Below are 18,776 nucleotides of genomic sequence, written 5' to 3'. Positions count from 1 at the left end.
TATTCATTCATTATTTATTTATTTATTTTACAGATGTTTTTTTTTTTTTTTAATTCTTTTTTTTTTTTTTTTTTTTTTTTTTACAGCTATTGTTTTTCTTTTAGTCTAAAATGTGGATTTAAGAGATACTCCATGAGATACTTTTGGGAACTATTGAAATATGATATTCAAAGAGCTGCACTTAAAAAATGTAAATTCATAGCAAATTAGAAAAAAACAGAAAGAAATTGAGACTATCAGAGATATTTTGAATCTGCAAACAAAAAACTGTAATGATTTAACTAATGAAGAGATGATGAATTTGAATAAGTTAGAAAGCCAATTAGAAAATATTTATGAAGAGAAAACTAGAAGTGCTTTTATTAGATCAAGATGCAAATGGCTTGAGCAAGGTGAGAAAAATACTAAATATTTTTTTAGTTTAGAAAAAAGAAATGCAGAATTTGCAGCAGTAAGTAAATTGATTATCAATGGCACAATCTCTGATGATCCTAAAATAATCTCTCAACATGTAGCTCAATTTTATCAAGATTTATATTCTTCAACCTTTACACCCTCCCACATTGAACCATTTTTAGACAATATTTCAGCAGATTCAAGAAAAATAAATAATGATCTTAGAGTCTCATGTGAAGAGGAGATATCATTGGCTGAAATTAGTGAATGTATTAAATCCCTTAGACAAAACAAATATCCTGGTAATGACGGTTTGACAGGGGAATTTTATAAGACTTTCAATCTTAAACTTGCTCCTTTCCTACTAGCCATGTTTAAAGAATCCATTCAAAAGGTGAGCTCCCTCCTACTTTAAGGCAAGGAGTAATCACATTAATTCCCAAACCAAAAAAGACAGATTACACATAGGGAATTGGAGGCCTATCAGTCTGCTGAACAATGATGCAAAATTATTTGTTTTAATTTTTGCTAGGAGGTTAAAACATGGATTAGATCAAATAATAGATACAGAGCAATCTGGTTTTATTAAAAAAAAAGACATATTAGGAATAACATTCGACTGATACTGGATATGATAGATTTTCGTGATTTAATACCAGATGAAAGTTTTATCTTATTTATTGATTTCTACAAAGCCTTTGACACAATTGAACACAAGTTTATTTTTAAAACCATCTCTTTTTTTGGCTTTGGAGAGTTTTTCTGTAATGCAATTCAAACTCTATATAAGAACTCTTCCAGCTCTGTAAAACTGAAATGTGGCACATCAAGTCGATTTGACATTCATCGTGGTGTTAAACAGGGTTGTCCAGTATCTCCTTTTTTGTTTATATTAGTAACCCAAACAATGGCCACTCATATAAAAAAAATCACCCTTCATGTGTATGAATGCAGTAGGCAAGAACTTCAAATTATGTCAACTGGCAGACGATACTGCAATTTTTCTTAGAGACCAGAATCAAATTTTAGAAGCTGTGGCTTGTATAAATGCATTATCTGATGTTTCTGGTTTAAAGATGAACTTGGATAAATCTGTCTTATTTCCAATTAAAAGTTATAATTTGTCAAGCTATCATGGGATTCCAATTAAAGAAAAGGTAACCTACCTTGGGGTTGTTATCTACAATGATGCGGAACAGTGAAGTAAAGTCAATTTTGATCCCATTATTGAAAAAACAAAAATCAAAATTGAACTCATGGTTAATGAGAGATATATCCTTATTTGGAAGGGTCTTGCTATCAAAAACAGAAGGTATATCTAGATCTGTCTATGTATCATTATCACTTAATGTCCCAACAAATGTTATTAAACAACTGGATAAGATGCTGTATGACTACATTTGGAGGAAAAAAACCCATTATCTCAAAAAAGAAACAATCAAAGGTAGTAGGGAACAAGGTGGTCTTGAGGACTTGGACTTGAGTTTATTAAATAATACATTTAAAGTTAAATGGCTTATTGAATTCCTAAAGAATCCCGACAGTATATGGTATGCTTTCCCATCATATTTATTTAATTCGATTGGTGGCATTGATTTTTTATTAAAATGCAATTTCTCCATTGATAAAATCCCAGTTAGTTTAACTAATTTTCACAAACAAGCTCTCTTAGTGTGGTTATTAGTTTATAAGCACACCTGCAGTCCTCATCTGTACTATATTTGGAATAACAAGGATATTCTACACAAAAGAAAATCCCTGTTTTATCGCTCATGGTATGACAATGGAATTTTGCTGGTATGCCAGTTAAGAATGGTGTGTTAGTGTCAGATTCAGAATTTATTCAGAAATTCAAGATAACAATCACACCTAAAGAATATGCTGTTATCTTCAATGCAATTCCTGACAGACACATTAGAAACGCATTGAACTACACTGTAGCCCCTGCAGCGAAATTCTTCTGGTCGTCTATCATGAGCAGTTTACAGTGGAAAAAAGCCTTTAGTGTTTTAAATAAATATTGCATTAGTAATAAAGTGAAAGAAGTATCTTACAAAGTGTTACACCGAATTTATCCCGCTAAGGAGGTCTTGGAGAGATTTAAGTTAAACATAGACTATTCTTGTACTTTCTGTAATGTTGACAAAGAAACAATATTTCATCTGTTTTATCATTGTCACCATTCAAAGAAGTTTTGGAATGATATGCAAGACTTTGTAAATGAGAAAATGAACACTACTGTGAATCTTACTGTGTTTGATGTGATGCTATATTTTATTTCCAGTAGGATGGAGAGCAACACTGCCTACATAATACAACTTCTAATTATTCTTGGAAAGTTTGATATACACAAATCAAAATGGTCTGGCTCTAAACCCTGTTTTCGTCGTTTCATTGTTGAACTCCAGCAGTATGGCACTTGAATGTGTTAACAACAACAAAGCTGCAAAGACTCTCAATCTGTTAAAGACTGTGCATTTAATTTGAGTTTTGAAAGGTCTGGCAATGAACTCTATTACCCCTGGTCTGTTCAGTGTTCAATGATTTTCTGTCATGTGTTTGTTAAACCTCATATTTGCAAATAAAACATTGTGAAAATTAAAAAACAAACAAACAAACAAAAAAAACGGCTCCGTGACGTCATCACTGAGCGCCAGCAGCAGACAGAGAAGAAGCAGCAAAGATGGCGGACGTGGTGAATGTCGGGGTGAATCTGGACGCCTTCTCTCACGCCATCAGCGGCATCCAGGCGCTCCGCTCCAGCGTGAGCCGAGTGTTCGAGTCCCTGAAGGACGGCATGAAGAACCGGGAGACCCTGGAGGGCCGGGAGAAGCAGTTTATAGCCGAGTTCCAGGACAACCTGCAGGCGGTGAACAGAGACCTCAAGTGAGTCCCACACACCAAACCTCATTCAGGTTTTAGTCAGTATAACTGCACCGCGGCTGCAGACTACAATCTGATATGAAGTGGTTTTAATTATAATGTTTTAAACTCAGGGTCATAGTCACACCAAAGCCCAGTCAGATTTTACTCTATTTAAGGACACACAGCAGCAGCTGCAGATTACAGTCAAATATCCTACTGATTTTAAATTATATAGACCTTAATGTTAAATATGTTAAACGTCATGTATGAAATGTATATGTTGTATGTTTGTATGTATCTGTTTCTACATCTATAACTATAGATATAGAAACAGATACCTCTGTTACAGTTTCCTTGGGTAAAAACAAGAAGTGGGAGTGTTGCTGTTTGTCAGCTGTGTGACTGATTCACATCACAGCTCTGATAAATAACCTGTCTCACTTTCTGTGTGTCTGTCTCTATCTCTGTCTCTGTGTCTCAGTGAGTTGGAGCGTCTCAGCGGTCTGGTGGGACGTCCCTCAGAGTCTCATCCCCTCCATAACAGCGGTCTGCTCAGTCTGGATCCGGTCCAGGATAAAACCCCTCTATACTCTCAGCTGCTGCAGGCCTACAAGTGGTCTAACAAGGTGAGTATGCTAACAGGCTAACACGTTAGCTCCTCACAGGTGATGCTCAGGTACAGGTGTCTGTGGGAGGAGCCAGACATCATCAGTGTCAGACACAGGAAATACACTAATCAGTGTTTATCGACCTGTTATTGATCCTGATCGATCATCTGGTCTCCAGCTGTGATTCATTCGTGCTGATGACGTGACAACGTTAACATAAATTTTTCATCATGTTAAAGATAATGCTAACATGGATCAGTCATTCTGATGACGTGACAATGTTAACATTAAGTTTTCATCACGTTTACGTTGGGGCGTTGGTGGGTTAATGGATAGAGCAGGCGCCCCATGTACAAGGCTGTTGCCGCAGCGGCCCGGGTTCGAATCCAGCCCGTGGCCCTTTGCTGCATGTCACTCCCTCTCTCTCTCTCCCCCTTTTACACTCACCTGTCCTGTCAATTAAAGGCTAAAATGCCCGGAAAAGTATCTTAAAAAAAAAAGAGAGAGATAACGTTAACATGGTTCATTCGTTCTGATGATGTGACAATATTAACATTACGTTTTCATCATGTTAAAGATAACGTTAATCTGATTCAATCGTTCTGATGACCTGACAACGCTAATGTTAACTTTTCATCACATCAAAGATAACGTTAACATGGTTCATTAATTCTGACGACATGACGTTAACGCAAAGTTTTCATCACGTTAACATGGTTCATTCGTTCTGATGATGTGACAATATTAATGTTAAGTTTTCATCATGTTAAAAATAACGCTTACATGGTTAATTAATTCTGATGATGTGACGTTAACGTTAAGTTTTCATCACGTTAAAAAAACATTAACATGATTCATTCGTTCTGATGAAGTGACGTCAATGTTAAGTTTTTATCACGTGAAAGTTAATGTTAACATGAGTCAGTTGTTCTGATGACATCACAACGATTACGTTAGTAAGACTTACATTAATGTTAATGTTTGTTTTTCCTAATCAGCTGTGAGGGTCATAAGGACAGAGGGATGTCGTATGCTGTGAAGCCCTGTGAGGCAAACTGTGATTTGTATTATTGGGCTTTATAAATAAAATTGATTGATTGATTGATTGATTAACCTGATGAATGTGTATACATTTTTTTCTGAGGAAAGTCACAGTTTGGTGTTATTGTGACAGAGTATGATGTCACTTCCTGTCTGGAAGATGATCTCCGGTTCGTTAACGAATAACTTTACAATGTGTGAATTTAGCTTATGTGTTGTTACCATGACGATGATTGTGAATCTGTGTGTGTATCTGTGTGTAGTTGCAGTACCATGCCGGTTTGGCTTCCAGTTTGTTAAATCAACAGTCACTCAAACGATCGGCCAATCAGATGGGAGCTTCAGCCAAGAGACGACCCAAAGTCCAACCCAGTACTCTGGTACTTCCTCCTCAGTGAGTACTACAGTAACTACAGTAACTACAGCTCCTTCTCAGTGAGTACTACAGTAACTACAGTAACTACAGCACCTCCTCAGTGAGTACTACAGGAACTACAGTAACTACAGCACCTCCTCAGTGAGTACTACAGTAACTACAGCTCCCCCTCAGTGAGTACTACAGTAACTACAGCTCCCCCTCAGTGAGTACTACAGGAACTACAGTAACTACAGCTTCTCCTCAGTGAGTACTACAGGAACTACAGTAACTACAGCTCCCCCTCAGTGAGTACTGCAGGAACTACAGCCTCTCCTCAGTGAGTACTACAGTAACTACAGCTCCCCCTCAGTGAGTACTACAGTAACTACAGTAACTACAGCTCCCCCTCAGTGAGTACTACAGTAACTACAGCTCCCCCTCAGTGAGTACTACAGTAACTACAGCTTCTCCTCAGTGAGTACTACAGTAACTACAGTAACTACAGCTCCCCCTCAGTGAGTACTACAGAAACTACAGCTTCTCCTCAGTGAGTACAGTGAGTACTACAGAAACTACAGCTTCTCCTCAGTGAGTACTACAGGAACTACAGTAACTACAGCTCCCCCTCAGTGAGTACTACAGTAACTACAGCTCCTCCTCAGTGAGTACTGCACTTACTACAGTAACTACAGCTCCCCCTCAGTGAGTACTACAGTAACTACAGCTCCTCCTCAGTGAGTACTACAGTAACTACAGTTACTACAGTAACTACTATAGTAACTACAGTTACTACAGTGACTACAATCAATCAATCAATCAATTTTATTGATAATATCACAAATCACAATTAGCCTCACAGGGCTTTACAGCATACGACATCCCTCTGTCCTTAGGACCCTAGCAGTACAGTACCATCATTATAGTTCAGTGGGAGGAGTCAGCTCCGACTGGAAAACTCACTCCTTATATTTGAATATTTTAATGTCACAGTAATGATGACATGGGTTCAAACATCAGTAAATTAGTAAATAAATAATAATTTTAAATATTACAGTCTGTTTAAATAAGTTCAGTTTGAATATGTTTTTCATTTAGTAAAAAAGTGTCTTAACATTTTCTGAGAGAGCCGGCCCATCATTGCACGCTCTGAGGCTGGTCTACGACGTTTGGTTAGTACGAACAAATATTAAAGAATCACAGATTCCTACTGAAATGTTTGTGACGTACAGGTGAAGTTAAAGTTTTACTACATACCGCTGAAACATCTTCACCGACCCGATGCACTGAATCGTCACTGTTCCACCGATGGTTTACTCACCTGATGACCCCCCATGACATCACCTCTGTCACATCACATCCTGTTTCTCTGTGGACAGGTATGTGGATGATGTTATCTCTCGGATCGGCCGGATGTTTCCTGATATGACCATCGAGCTGTTCAGACCCAACGGGACGTCGGCTGTGCTGCTGGTAATAAAACACACGACAACACACACTGTACAGGTGTGTTCAGACCAGGTAACAGGTGTGTGTTCAGACCAGGTAACAGGTGTGTGTTCAGACCAGGTAACAGGTGTGTTCAGACCAGGTAACAGGTGTGTGTTCAGACCAGGTAACAGGTGTGTGTTCAGACCAGGTAACAGGTTTGTGTTCAGACCAGATAACAGGTGTGTTCAGACCAGGTAACAGGTGTGTGTTCAGACCAGGTAACAGGTGTGTGTTCAGACCAGGTAACAGGTGTATGTGTTCAGACCAGGTAACAGGTGTATGTGTTCAGACCAGGTAACAGGTGTGTGTTCAGACCAGGTAACAGGTGTGTGTTCAGACCAGGTAACAGGTGTATGTGTTCAGACCAGGTAACAGGTGTGTGTGATCAGACCAGGTAACAGGTGTGTGATCAGACCAGGTAATAGGTGTATTCAGACCAGGTAACAGGTGTCTCTCTGACATACGTCCCTCTCAGGTGACCCTGGGGAAGGTGTTGAAGGCAATCGTTGTGATGCGTTCGTTGTTCATTGACAGGACGGTTGTTCGAGGATACAACGAGAATATTTACAACGAGGACGGAAAGGTAGGAGGTCAAACTCACCTGACAGGTGACCCCTGATACCTGTCTGACTGTCTCAACTCTAACCTGTCTGTTTTTCTGTCCCCTCTCTAACCTGTCTGTCCTCATCAGCTGGACATCTGGACCAAGTCTCAGTACCAGGTGTTCCAGAAGGTAAGACTCACCTGTCCTTACCTGAGCTCCTTCACACCTGAGCTCAGTGTGCAAAACTCTGATTGGTTGTGTTGTTGCTAGGTAACAGACCACGCCACCACCGCCCTGCTGCACTACCAGCTGCCCCAGATGCCCGATGTCGTGGTTCGATCATTCATGGTGAGACACCATCACTGTCTGTCTCTCCACCTGTCTGTGTCTCCACTTGTCTGTCTCCTCACCTGTCTGTCTCTCCACCTGTCTCTGTCTCTCCACCTGTCTCTGTCTCCTCACCTGTCTCTGTCTCCTCACCTGTCTGTTTCTCCACCTGTCTCTGTCTCCACTTGTCTGTGGCTCCTCACCTGTCTGTCTCTCCATCTATCTGTCTCCTCACCCTTCTGTCTCTCCACCTGGCTGTCTCTCCACCTGTCTGTCTCTCCACCTGGCTGTCTCTCCACCTGGCTGTTTCTTCACCTGTCTGTCTGTCTCTGTCTCCACCTGTCTCTGCCTCTCCACCTGTCTGCCTCTCCACCTGTCTCTGCCTCCTCACCTGTCTGTGTCTCCACCTGTCTGTCTCTTCACCTGTCTCTACCTCCTCACCCGTCTGTGTCTCCACCTGTCTGTCTCTCCACCTGGCTGTCTCTTCACCTGTCTGTCTCTCCACCTGTCTGTGCCTCCTCACCTGTCTGTGTCTCCACCTGGCTGTCTCTTCACCTGTCTGCCTCCCCACCTGTCTGTCTCTCCACCTGTCTGTCTCTCCACCTGTCTGTCTCTTCACCTGTCTGCCTCCTCACCCGTCTGTGTCTCCACCTGGCTGTCTCTCCACCTGTCTCTGCATCCTCACCTGTCTGTCTCTCCACCTGTCTGTCTCTCCACCTGTCTGTCTGACTCTGTCTCCACCTGTCTCTGCCTCCTCACCCGTCTGTGTCTCCACCTGGCTGTCTCTCCACCTGGCTGTCTCTCCACCTGTCTGTGCCTCCTCACCTGTCTGTGTCTCCACCTGGCTGTCTCTTCACCTGTCTGCCTCCCCACCTGTCTGTCTCTCCACCTGTCTGTCTCTCCACCTGTCTGTCTCTTCACCTGTCTGTGTCTCCACCTGGCTGTCTCTCCACCTGTCTCTGCATCCTCACCTGTCTGTGTCTCCACCTGTCTGCCTCCTCACCTGTCTGTCTCTCCACCTGTCTGTCTCTCCACCTGTCTGTCTGACTCTGTCTCCACCTGTCTCTGCCTCCTCACCCGTCTGTGTCTCCACCTGGCTGTCTTTTCACCTGTCTGTCTCTCCACCTGTCTGTGCCTCCTCACCTGTCTGTGCCTCCTCACCTGTCTGTGTCTCCACCTGGCTGTCTCTTCACCTGTCTATCTCTTCACCTGTCTGCCTCCTCACCCGTCTGTGTCTCCACCTGTCTGTCTCTCCACCTGTCTCTGTCTCGCCACCTGGCTGTCTCTCCACCTGCCTCTGTCTCTCCACCTGTCTGTCTCCACCTGTGTGTCTTTTCACCTGTCTGTCTCCTCATCTGTCTGTCTCCTCCTGTCCTCAGACGTGGTTGCGGAGCTACATCAAACTGTTCCAGTCTCCGTGTCAGCGCTGTGGTCATTTCCTGCAGGACGGACTTCCTCCAACATGGCGAGACTTTAGGACACTCGAGGCGTTTCACGACACGTGTCGCATGTAAATAAATACTTCCTGTTCACCTGTTGATGGACTCTGATATTTGTTTGCTTGTGTATGTACAAAGATGTTTGAATAAAGTTTAATTTGTATGATTTTACAGTCATCTGTGTTTTCAGTCTGCAAGGAAGAAAGATTTCAATAAATTTCATTCAAAGTTTGATCTGATTCGTCGACTTAGTTGAAGCACTGGAGCTCTGTGATTGGCTGTTTGTTGGTGAGACGCATACTGGGAGTTGTAGTTCATTTTAAGCAAAAAGAAAATCTGAAACATGTAATGTGACATTGTGACACCGCCACAAAGGTGAGGGGAGAGTCATGCTACATCAGATTGCTCGAGGGTTTAAAAAAAACAACAGATTAGCCTTCTAATATAATCTGTTGTGTGTCTTCCAGTGTCCTCCCCTCACCCCTGCTCTAATCTTGTTCCTCCTGGGAGTTAACTGTGTTCAGGTGTGTTTGCACCCAGGTGAAGGGGCGTGGCAGGGAGGAGGTAAAAGAGCAGGGAATTGTTTGGGGAGGGTTCTTTTTTAATTTTGTGTGGGAAAGAGGAAGGGGAACAGAGTTGCGGTGGTGACAGCCTGCCTTGGATGAAGTTTTCTACGTCCCATGTTTTTGGTGTTTCCTCGAGAGTGTTTCTGTGGAGGACCAGGAAGAAACAGACCCATCCTCTGAGTAGGACCAGATTGTTTTTGTTTATTCCACCCTGGTGAGTGTGATCCCTCTTTTTCCTCAACATTTTTCATTTTTGGCAATGCATTGTTTTTTCCTGGAGCCTGTTTTTCATTTTTAAGCAATCGGACAATGGACTCTCCTTTTGCACTGGGATTTACTTGGATGAGGACAATTATTATTAAAGGGGACATTGTGCCGAATACCTTTTTGTTTTTTTCAACGTTTTTTTTTGTGTGTGTTTTCTTTTGGGGTGGGGCGCATGATAAAAATAAATCACCCTTGAGTATATTTAAGTTTTGTTATCTATGTTTATCTGCTGGAGTCAGTAAGGGTCCGGAGTCAGGCCCATTATTTTGCCTCCCTCCACTAACCAAGGTCAAGCTTTAACTGTAGCATCCAAATTCAAATTATGACAAGGCTTTAAAGGTAAGCTGTGATTGTTAGAATATCAATATTTAATAATCACCTGATCAGTTTATTTAACTGAGTTTATAACCAGCATTGATCAGTAACCTTAATCAGTTATTGTTCAATAAGCTTTATTAGTTACTGATCCGTAACATTTATCAATTATTGATCAGCTCTCTGCACTGACAATTTAAACAAAATATTATCATGTAAATGAAACTGTTATTATTTTTATTCCTGATGACCTTTGACCTTCAGCAGTCAGATGACCTGCTCAGACATGATTGGACAGTTCAGTGTATCCTGGAGGACAGATTTCAATTATCAATAACTTTATTTATATTGATTATCCTGATCCTGATCCTGATCCTGGATCTGATCCTGGACCTGATCCTGATCCTGTATATTTCTTAATTAATCAGTAATCTTCCTGTTCATCCAAAGCTTCAGTATTTAAAATGATCCAATCAGACTTAATTGATTATTGACTGATTTCCTGTTGATTTGTGTATCAGTGACTAACTCCTGATTTTATTTCTGACCTCAGATCTCCACTGAAAACATTTGGTCATTAAAGGGTTAAAGAAGTTTCCTCTGTTGTCAAGGAGACATCCTGAAGTCAGTGAGTGTTTCCACCTGGAGGACAGGTGAGGCTCGTCTACAGGTGAGGCTCAGACCAGCAGCAAACTCAGACTCAGGAGGATCGAATTCACTCAGGTACTCTGACACACATTTAACATCATATATCAAATACACGCGCACACACACACACACACACACACACACACAAAGGATCATGTCTATAAACGTGTGTGTGTGTGTAATTCTGTCACAACGATGTCTTTAAATGTTTCAAACAGTAACCTGTTAAAAACTAATTTATACTGACGTCATTGTCAGATACTGAGTCTGTTTCCTTTGAGATCATGTAGCTTATGTTCTGCAGGTTCTGATGTACTCCTGGGGTTTGCTGGTTCCAGGTTCTGATCCAGGTTGTGACCCAGGACCGGCAGGATGTCAACTGACAGACAGAAACACTTTACAGAGACCAGAACTGGACCTGGTCCATGTCCTGTTTCCGGTCCTGCAGGTCAGATTCTGTCCACCATCGACTCAGACGCTCTGCTGACTGCCGCCTCACCTGATGAAGAGGAGGATGAAGGTCTGAGGGAAAGAAAGATGAAGATGAAAAACAGCAGCAGCTGTGTTTTACTGGAGAGACACCGCAGGTACTGACTATTTCCTGGAGTGTTATTTTATTAAAGTCTTATACCTAAGGAGAAGCCCTGCCTCCCACCACATGACATGAGGCTCATTCAAGATGGGCCAGGCCTGCGCAGATTCGATCACCGGAGATCAGCGCACAATGCATGCTGGTTAGTTTGGTGTCCAACTTCATCCGGACTTGCTCTGACGTATTACAAAAGTGGACGGCAATAAAATGGCGAGAGCAAGGCGGCTGCAGTTTTTAGAGCCAGGCGCTGCAGCTGCTCTCCACTGACTTCACCTCCTGGCTCTCACCTGATCTAACAACTGATTGGTTCAGATGTCGACTCAACAAGATGACACTTTAGATAAACTTTTAATTTTTGTTGAATTTCAGAGATTTAAATTTAATTTGTCTGATTTGAAGGTTTATTCTGTGAACCGAAAACATGTGGTGTGACTGATGGTGAAGTTTAGTTGTCAGAGACAAAATACATTCATCATAAATTATACAGAGTCTACTGTGTATTAAACTATACAATCTACTGAATATTAAACAATACAGTCTAATGAATATGAAACTATACAGTCTACTGTACATTAAACTATACAGTCTACTGAATATTAAACAATACAGTCTACTGAATATTAAACTATACAGTCGACTGTACATTAAACTATACAGTGTACAGTGTATTAAACTATACAGTCTACTGAAAATGAAACTATACAGTCTACGGTACATTACACTATACAGTCTAGTGAATATTAAACAATACAGTCTACTGTACATTAAACTATACAGTCTACTGTGTATTAAACTATACAGTCTACTGAATATGAAACTATACAGTCTACTGAATATGAAACTATACAGTCTACTGTACATTAAACTATACAGTCTACTGAATATTAAACAATAGTCTACTGAATATTAAACTATACAGTCTATTGAATATTAAACTATACAGTCTACTGTACATTAAACTATACAGTGTACAGTGTATTAAACTATACAGTCTACTGAATATTAAACTATACAGTCTACTGTACATTAAACTATACAGTCTACTGAATATTAAACAATACAGTCTACTGAATTTTAAACTATGCAGTCTACTGTATATTAACTGTATATTAACTACTGTACATTAAACTATAGTCTACTGAATATTAATTTATGCAGTCTACTGTATATTAACTACTGTACATTAAACTATACAGTCTACTGAATATTAAACTATGCAGTCTACTGTTTATTAACTACTGTACATTAAACTATACAGTCTACTGAATATTAAACTATGCAGTCTACTGTATATTAAGTACTGTACATTAAACAATACAGTCTACTGTACATTAAACTATACAGTGTACTGAATTTTAAACTATGCAATCTACTATATATTAACTACTGTACATTAAACTATACAGTCTACTGAATATTAAAATATGAAGTCTACTGTATTTTAACTACTGTACATTAAACTATACTATACAGTCTACTGTATATTAACTACTGTACATTAAACTATACAGTCTACTGAATATTAAACTATACAGTCTACTGAATATTAACTACTGAATATTAAACTATACAGTCTACTGAATATTAAACTATACAGTCTACTGAATGTTACTGAATATTAAACTTTACAGTGTACTGAATATTGCTAAATATTAAAATACACAGTCTACTGTATTTTAACATGGGACAGTTTTAATTAATTATTGAAGTATTTAACATTACAGCGACTGGTGGTCAATGGGATGTGACGATTCTTAAACTGACATTCGTATAGATGTGAAGCTCTGACTTTCTGACTGATGTTTAATGAAAGCTGTTGTCTTGTATAAAATATGAAGCTTACAGTCAGACACAGTGTATTTCGCCTGTGTAGTTGAGGCGACAGGTCAAACTGGTATGATGTTGATTTACAGGAGAGTTCGTGTAAAATGGAGGTTGAACCCAGTGGCGGCTCCTGCCAAATTTCTCAGCAGGGGCAATTGTTGTGATGATGGCTGAGGTGACCCGTTCAATGGGTAAATTTGAATTAATTTGGCTCTGCAATGACTGAACAATCCACTGTGGTCATCAACTGACTAATTTTCATCAGTTTTCCCACACAAATACATTTGAATGTAAACAGAGACCTGTTTTACCATTAATCAAATAAAACTGAGTAAGGTATTCACTGAGTCATTGTCAGTCTTAATCAGAAAACATTTTATTATAGCTAAGTGGAAATTAATTTTGTGTTCTGATTAAAGAAATAAATGCAGGCATACCCTACAACTTAATACAATGCACATCACATAGTATCACTGCTCTTTGACCTGACCTGAACATTTTTTGTTGTTGTTTTTCAGTTTCAGTTATATATTGGGGCGACATTTTGGATACTGGGGGGGGGGACATGTTCCCCTCAATGTATATGTCTTGTCATACAAAGTTTGATGGAGTGTCAACTGGACAATATGAAGATGTTTGCATCTTCCTCACTATATGAAGTGACTGATAACAAGATCTGTATAATGGATTGTAATGAAATTCGTCAGGTTTTCATTTTGTAGACAATTGATCTATACTTATAGCGTGATGGGATGGCAGCACAATGATGTGTGTGGTATCACATGAAAGCTCTGCTCCTGCGCTTTCATGTGATATGCGTGGCATTTCGGTGCGACCCTGCATTCGCGAGTAATCTATCCAAGAGTAATGTGTGTGCAGAGCTGTATGAAAGCTTTGTTATACATAATTTTAGTGTAACTTTATCATTTTTTTTTCGCTGTGAAAACATTGGACTACCGACAAGTGTCCGACAAACCTGCAGTTCCGCTGTTTCATGTGATATGAGTGGCTTCTCGCTAACGGTCACGGAGAAAATCCATAGAGAGGAACGAACAGGTGTGAATTTGGACGCACTATGTGTCGCTCCTTTTTAACCTATATGGTAAAAAGCCTCTTGGATCAGCTGGAAACGTTAGTCATGTTGATCTTGAATGTGACCGCTGCGCAGTGGCGCTGCCTCATGTGATGTCGGAATAATCGGAAAAATGAGTTTCCAACCGTAAAGCAATATTTCAGTGGAAACGGTTGACGACATGTTTTTATAAACATTTTGAGTGATAAAATACAACACATCTTCTTTGTAATGTCCATGTTGTCTCCACATTACCACCTAAACACTCATGAACACACAATAAAGTAAGAACGACTTCCCGACATGGGAAATCGGACCATCCGTGGAGCACGTGAATGATACTTGGTGGTTTACGTATGACGAAAACACGTTGGGGCGAGCCCTCCCGCAACCCATAGAGATTGCATTGGAGTGCCTGCATTTAGAAAAAATTTTTTTTTACATGGAAGTCTATGAGAGTGAATCGGGGCGATTTCCAGCCAGGCTGATATCGCCCGAGAGGGCCAGAACGTGACTTCATACTGCCTCTGATTGGATATTCAGAGGCTGGACGAGCTGTTTTAAGTGAAAATTATCAGAATAATTAATATTGTGTTTATATATGACAATAATGATGATGATAATGATACATTTATTATCATCTTTCTTTTCTTTTGTGGCTCGAGGAGGGGCGGTGCCCTATCGCCCTCTATTGGCCAGCCGCCCCTGGTTGAACCATGAACATAAATTACAGATCATCTGTAAAACATTCAAATAAATTAATCTCTCATAATTTAAACAATTGGAGACTGAGAACAATCTTGTATATAAGTCTGACGATATTTTAATAAGTTGACAGGATGTAAGTGTCTCTGTGACTTCCTGTACAGACTGAAGGCTGCTGGAAACTGTCAGGAAACTGTCCAACTCGACTGCAGCTCTTTGTCACCGCCTCCTGCTGCAGCCCCCTGATCTTGTCCACTGTCCAGGCGAGGCGCAGTTCATCTCGAACGAGCATATTGTTAATGTGATCACATGATCAGGAGGCTGTCGGAAAGGGGCGGGGCTTCCCCTCACATGACTTTTACTCATCTCTGACAGGAAACGCATCACTCAGAGCTGCAGCACACTTCGACAGCTGTTACCCATGATCCCCTGCGGACGTGTTGACATGGTGACAGTGCTGGACACAACAGTGGCTTTCCTGGAGAAGGTCCAGGAATTAGTCCCTGCGGAAGACCAGCGCATACAGGTAATCCAAACCTCAACATACAGATACATCATCATGAAATAGGCCCAGCCCAACATACAGATACAACACCATGAAATAGTCCCAGCCCAACATACAGATACACCATAAAATAGTCCCAGCCCAACATACAGATACACCATAAAATAGTCCCAGCCCCAACATACAGATACAACACCATGAAATAGTCCCAGCCCAACATACAGATACACCATAAAATAGTCCCAGCCCAACATACAGATACACCATAAAATAGTCCCAGCCCCAACATACAGATACGTCACCATGAATTAGTCCCCGCCCCAACATACAGATACACCATGAAATGGTCCCAGCCCAACATACAGATACAACACCATGAAATAGGCCCAGCCCAACATACAGATACACCATGAAATAGTGCCAGCCCCAACATACAGATACAACACCATGAAATAGTCCCAGCCCAACATACAGATACAACACCATGAAATCACCATGAAATAGTCCCAGCCCAACATACAGATACAACACCATGAAATAGTCCTCTGAGGAAACAGAAAACATGAGCGAACTCAGAGAACCTGTTGGTAGATTCAGATCACCAACGTTACGTCTCAGTCCTCCGATGTCGACAGTCTCTGAAGCTTTAGTTCATTATTCTGTCTTTCTGCGTGTTGTGATGATGATGATGATGTCAGCTGTGTCCTCCTGCTGAGCTTCATGCTGATTGGCTGCGGCGGAGTCAGGAGAACAGGGAGGTTGGGCACAAGATGGCTGCCGAGCAGGAGAAGAAGCTCAACAGGTAAGACAGAGATCACCTGTCAGGAGTTTTTGTAAATGTCCCACCTGTGAAGATCTTGTTTTATCCGATCTGATCTGACGGTGTCTCACTGCCTAACAGGACGAGCAGGGGACACACTGATGGACAGGTTCGTAAACACCTCAATAATATTTCTACAGTAACTACGTATGAAAACAGTGTGTCTGCTCAGGAACTCTGTCTTTTATCTGTCCTCTACCTGCTCAGGTACTCTGTCCTTTATCTGTCCTCTACCTGCTCAGGTACTCTGTCCTCTACCTGCTCAGGTACTCTGTACTCTACCTGCTCAGGTACTCTGTCCTCTACCTGCTCAGGTACGTTGTCCTCTACCTGCTCAGGTACACTGTCCTCTACCTGCTCAGGTACTCTGACCTCTACCTGCTCACGTACTCTGTACTCTACCTGCTCAGGTACTCTGTCCTCTACCTGCTCAGGTACTCTGTACTCTACCTGCTCAGGTACGTTGTCCTCTACCTGCTCAGGTACTCTGTCCTCTACCTGCTCAGGTACCCTGTCGTCTACCTGCTCAGGTACTCTGTCCTCTACCTGCTCAGGTACTCTGTCCTCTGCCTGCTCAAGTACACTGTACTCTACCTGCTCAGGTACTCTGTCCTCTACCTGCTCAGGTACTCTGTACTCTACCTGCTCAGGTACACAGTCCTCTACCTGCTCAGGTACACTGTATTCTACCTGCTCAAGTACAATGTACTCTACCTGCTCAGGTACACTGTTCTCTACCTGCTCAGGTACTCTGTCCTCTACTTGCTCAGGTACTCTGTCCTCTACCTGCTCAGGTACTCTGTACTCTACCTGCTAAAGTACACTGTACTCTACCTGCTCAGGTACACTGTACTCTACCTGCTCAAGTACACTGTACTCTACCTGCTCAGGTACTCTGTCCTCTACCTGCTCAGGTACTCTGTCCTCTACCTGCTCAGGTATCCTGTCTTCTACCTGAGCAGGTACACTGTCCTCAACCTGCTCAGGTACTCTGTCCTCTACCTGCTCAGGTACACTGTACTCTACCTGCTCAAGTACACTGGTCCTCTACCTGCTCAGGTACACTGTACTCTACCTGCTCAAGTACACTGTCCTCTACCTGCTCAGGTACCCTGTCCTCTACCTGAGCAGGTACACTGTCCTCAACCTGCTCAGGTACTCTTTCCTCTACCTGCTCAGGTACTCTGGACTCTACCTGCTCAGGTATGCTGTACTCTACTTGCTCAGGTACTCTGTACTCTAACTGCTCAGATACACTGTCTTCTACCTGCTCAGGTACCCTGTACTCTACCTGCTCAAGTACACTGTACTCTACCTGCTCAGGTACCCTGTCTTCTACCTGAGCAGGTACACTGTCGTCTACCTGCTAAGGTACACTGTACTCTACCTGCTCAGGTACACTGTACTCTAACTGTTCAGCTACACTGTACTCTACCTGCTCAGGTACACTGTCCTCTACCTGCTCAGGTACACTGTACTCTACCTGCTCAGGTACTCTGTCCTGTACCTGCTCAGGTACTCTGTCCTCTATTTGCTCAGGTACTCTGTCCTCTAGCTGCTCAGTAACTCTGTCCTCTACCTGCTCAGGTACTCTGTCCTCTACCTGCTCAAGTACCCTGTCCTCTACCTGAGCAGGTACACCGTCCTCTACCTGCTCAGGTACACTGTCCTCTACCTGCTCAGGGTACTCTGTCCTCTACCTGCTCAGGTACTCTTTCCTCTACCTGCTCAGGTACTCTGTTCTTTATTTGTCCTCTACCTGCTCAGGTACTCTGTACTCTACCTGCTCAGGTACCCTGTACTCTACCTGAGCAGGTACACTGTCCTCAACCTGCTCAGGTACTTTGTCCTCTACCTGCTCAGGTACACTGTACTCTACCTGCTCAGGTACTCTGTACTCTACTTGCTCAGGTAGGCTGTCCTCTACCTGCTCAGGTACTCTGTACTCTACCCGCTCAGGTACTCTGTACTCTACCTGCTCAGGTACTTTGTCCTCTACCTGCTCAGGTACTCTGTACTCTACCTGCTCAGGTACGCTGTACTGTACCCGCTCAGGTATTTTGTCCTCTACCCGCTCAGGTATTTTGTCCTCAACCTGCTCATGTACTGTGTCCTCTACCTGCTCAGGGTACTCTGTCCTCTACCTGCTCATGTCCTCTACCTGCTCAGGGTACTCTGTCCTCTACCTGCTCAGCTACACTGTACTCTACCTGCTCAGGTACTCTGCACTATACCTGCTCAGGTGATTTTTATACTCTACCTTCTCAGGTACTCTGTACTCTACCTGCTCAGGTACACTGTCTTTTACCTGCTCAGGTACACTGTCCTCTACCTGCTCAGGTATACTGTACTCTACTTGCTCAGGTACACTGTACTCTACCTGCTCAGGTACACTG

The 18,776-nt window shown here is 42.0% G+C and overlaps 2 protein-coding genes across 4 annotated transcripts in view; both read left to right on the top strand.

Annotated features, from left to right (window-relative positions):
- The first annotated feature begins 3,050 nt into the window (after positions 1-3,050).
- Positions 3,051-9,232, top strand: med27 (mediator complex subunit 27). 3 transcript variants are annotated; one of them, XM_050051780.1, is made up of 8 exons: positions 3,051-3,282; positions 3,743-3,887; positions 5,174-5,304; positions 6,645-6,738; positions 7,291-7,339; positions 7,448-7,489; positions 7,571-7,648; positions 9,007-9,232. In XM_050051780.1, exons 1-8 carry the CDS (start codon positions 3,080-3,082, stop codon positions 9,102-9,104), a joined length of 840 nt encoding a protein of 279 aa, XP_049907737.1. In that variant the 5' UTR covers positions 3,051-3,079; the 3' UTR covers positions 9,105-9,232. The 3 variants fall into 3 exon arrangements, with proteins under 3 accessions (XP_049907737.1, XP_049907736.1, XP_049907738.1); XM_050051779.1 differs by having other exon boundaries at positions 7,232-7,339; XM_050051781.1 differs by lacking the exons at positions 7,291-7,339; positions 7,448-7,489; positions 7,571-7,648; positions 9,007-9,232 and adding an exon at positions 6,929-7,215 and having other exon boundaries at positions 6,645-6,834.
- A 6,244-nt stretch (positions 9,233-15,476) lies between these two features.
- The window catches only part of LOC126394916 (dynein heavy chain-like), a 15,128-nt gene continuing 11,828 nt past the window's right edge, over positions 15,477-18,776 (top strand). Inside the window, exons 1-9 of the mRNA XM_050052058.1 lie at positions 15,477-15,581; positions 16,259-16,362; positions 16,743-16,790; positions 16,887-16,910; positions 17,055-17,102; positions 17,319-17,366; positions 17,512-17,535; positions 17,704-17,775; positions 18,172-18,243. Coding sequence (XP_049908015.1) covers positions 15,477-15,581; positions 16,259-16,362; positions 16,743-16,790; positions 16,887-16,910; positions 17,055-17,102; positions 17,319-17,366; positions 17,512-17,535; positions 17,704-17,775; positions 18,172-18,243 — 545 coding nt within the window. The remainder of the gene's footprint in view (positions 15,582-16,258; positions 16,363-16,742; positions 16,791-16,886; positions 16,911-17,054; positions 17,103-17,318; positions 17,367-17,511; positions 17,536-17,703; positions 17,776-18,171; positions 18,244-18,776) is intronic.

The sequence above is a fragment of the Epinephelus moara genome, chromosome 8, assembly GCF_006386435.1.
Source record: "Epinephelus moara isolate mb chromosome 8, YSFRI_EMoa_1.0, whole genome shotgun sequence".
In the NCBI taxonomy this organism is placed as follows: Eukaryota; Metazoa; Chordata; class Actinopteri; order Perciformes; family Serranidae; genus Epinephelus; species Epinephelus moara.
The sequence above is the reverse complement of the archived record's forward strand: the minus strand, read 5'-3'. Positions and strand labels throughout refer to the sequence as shown.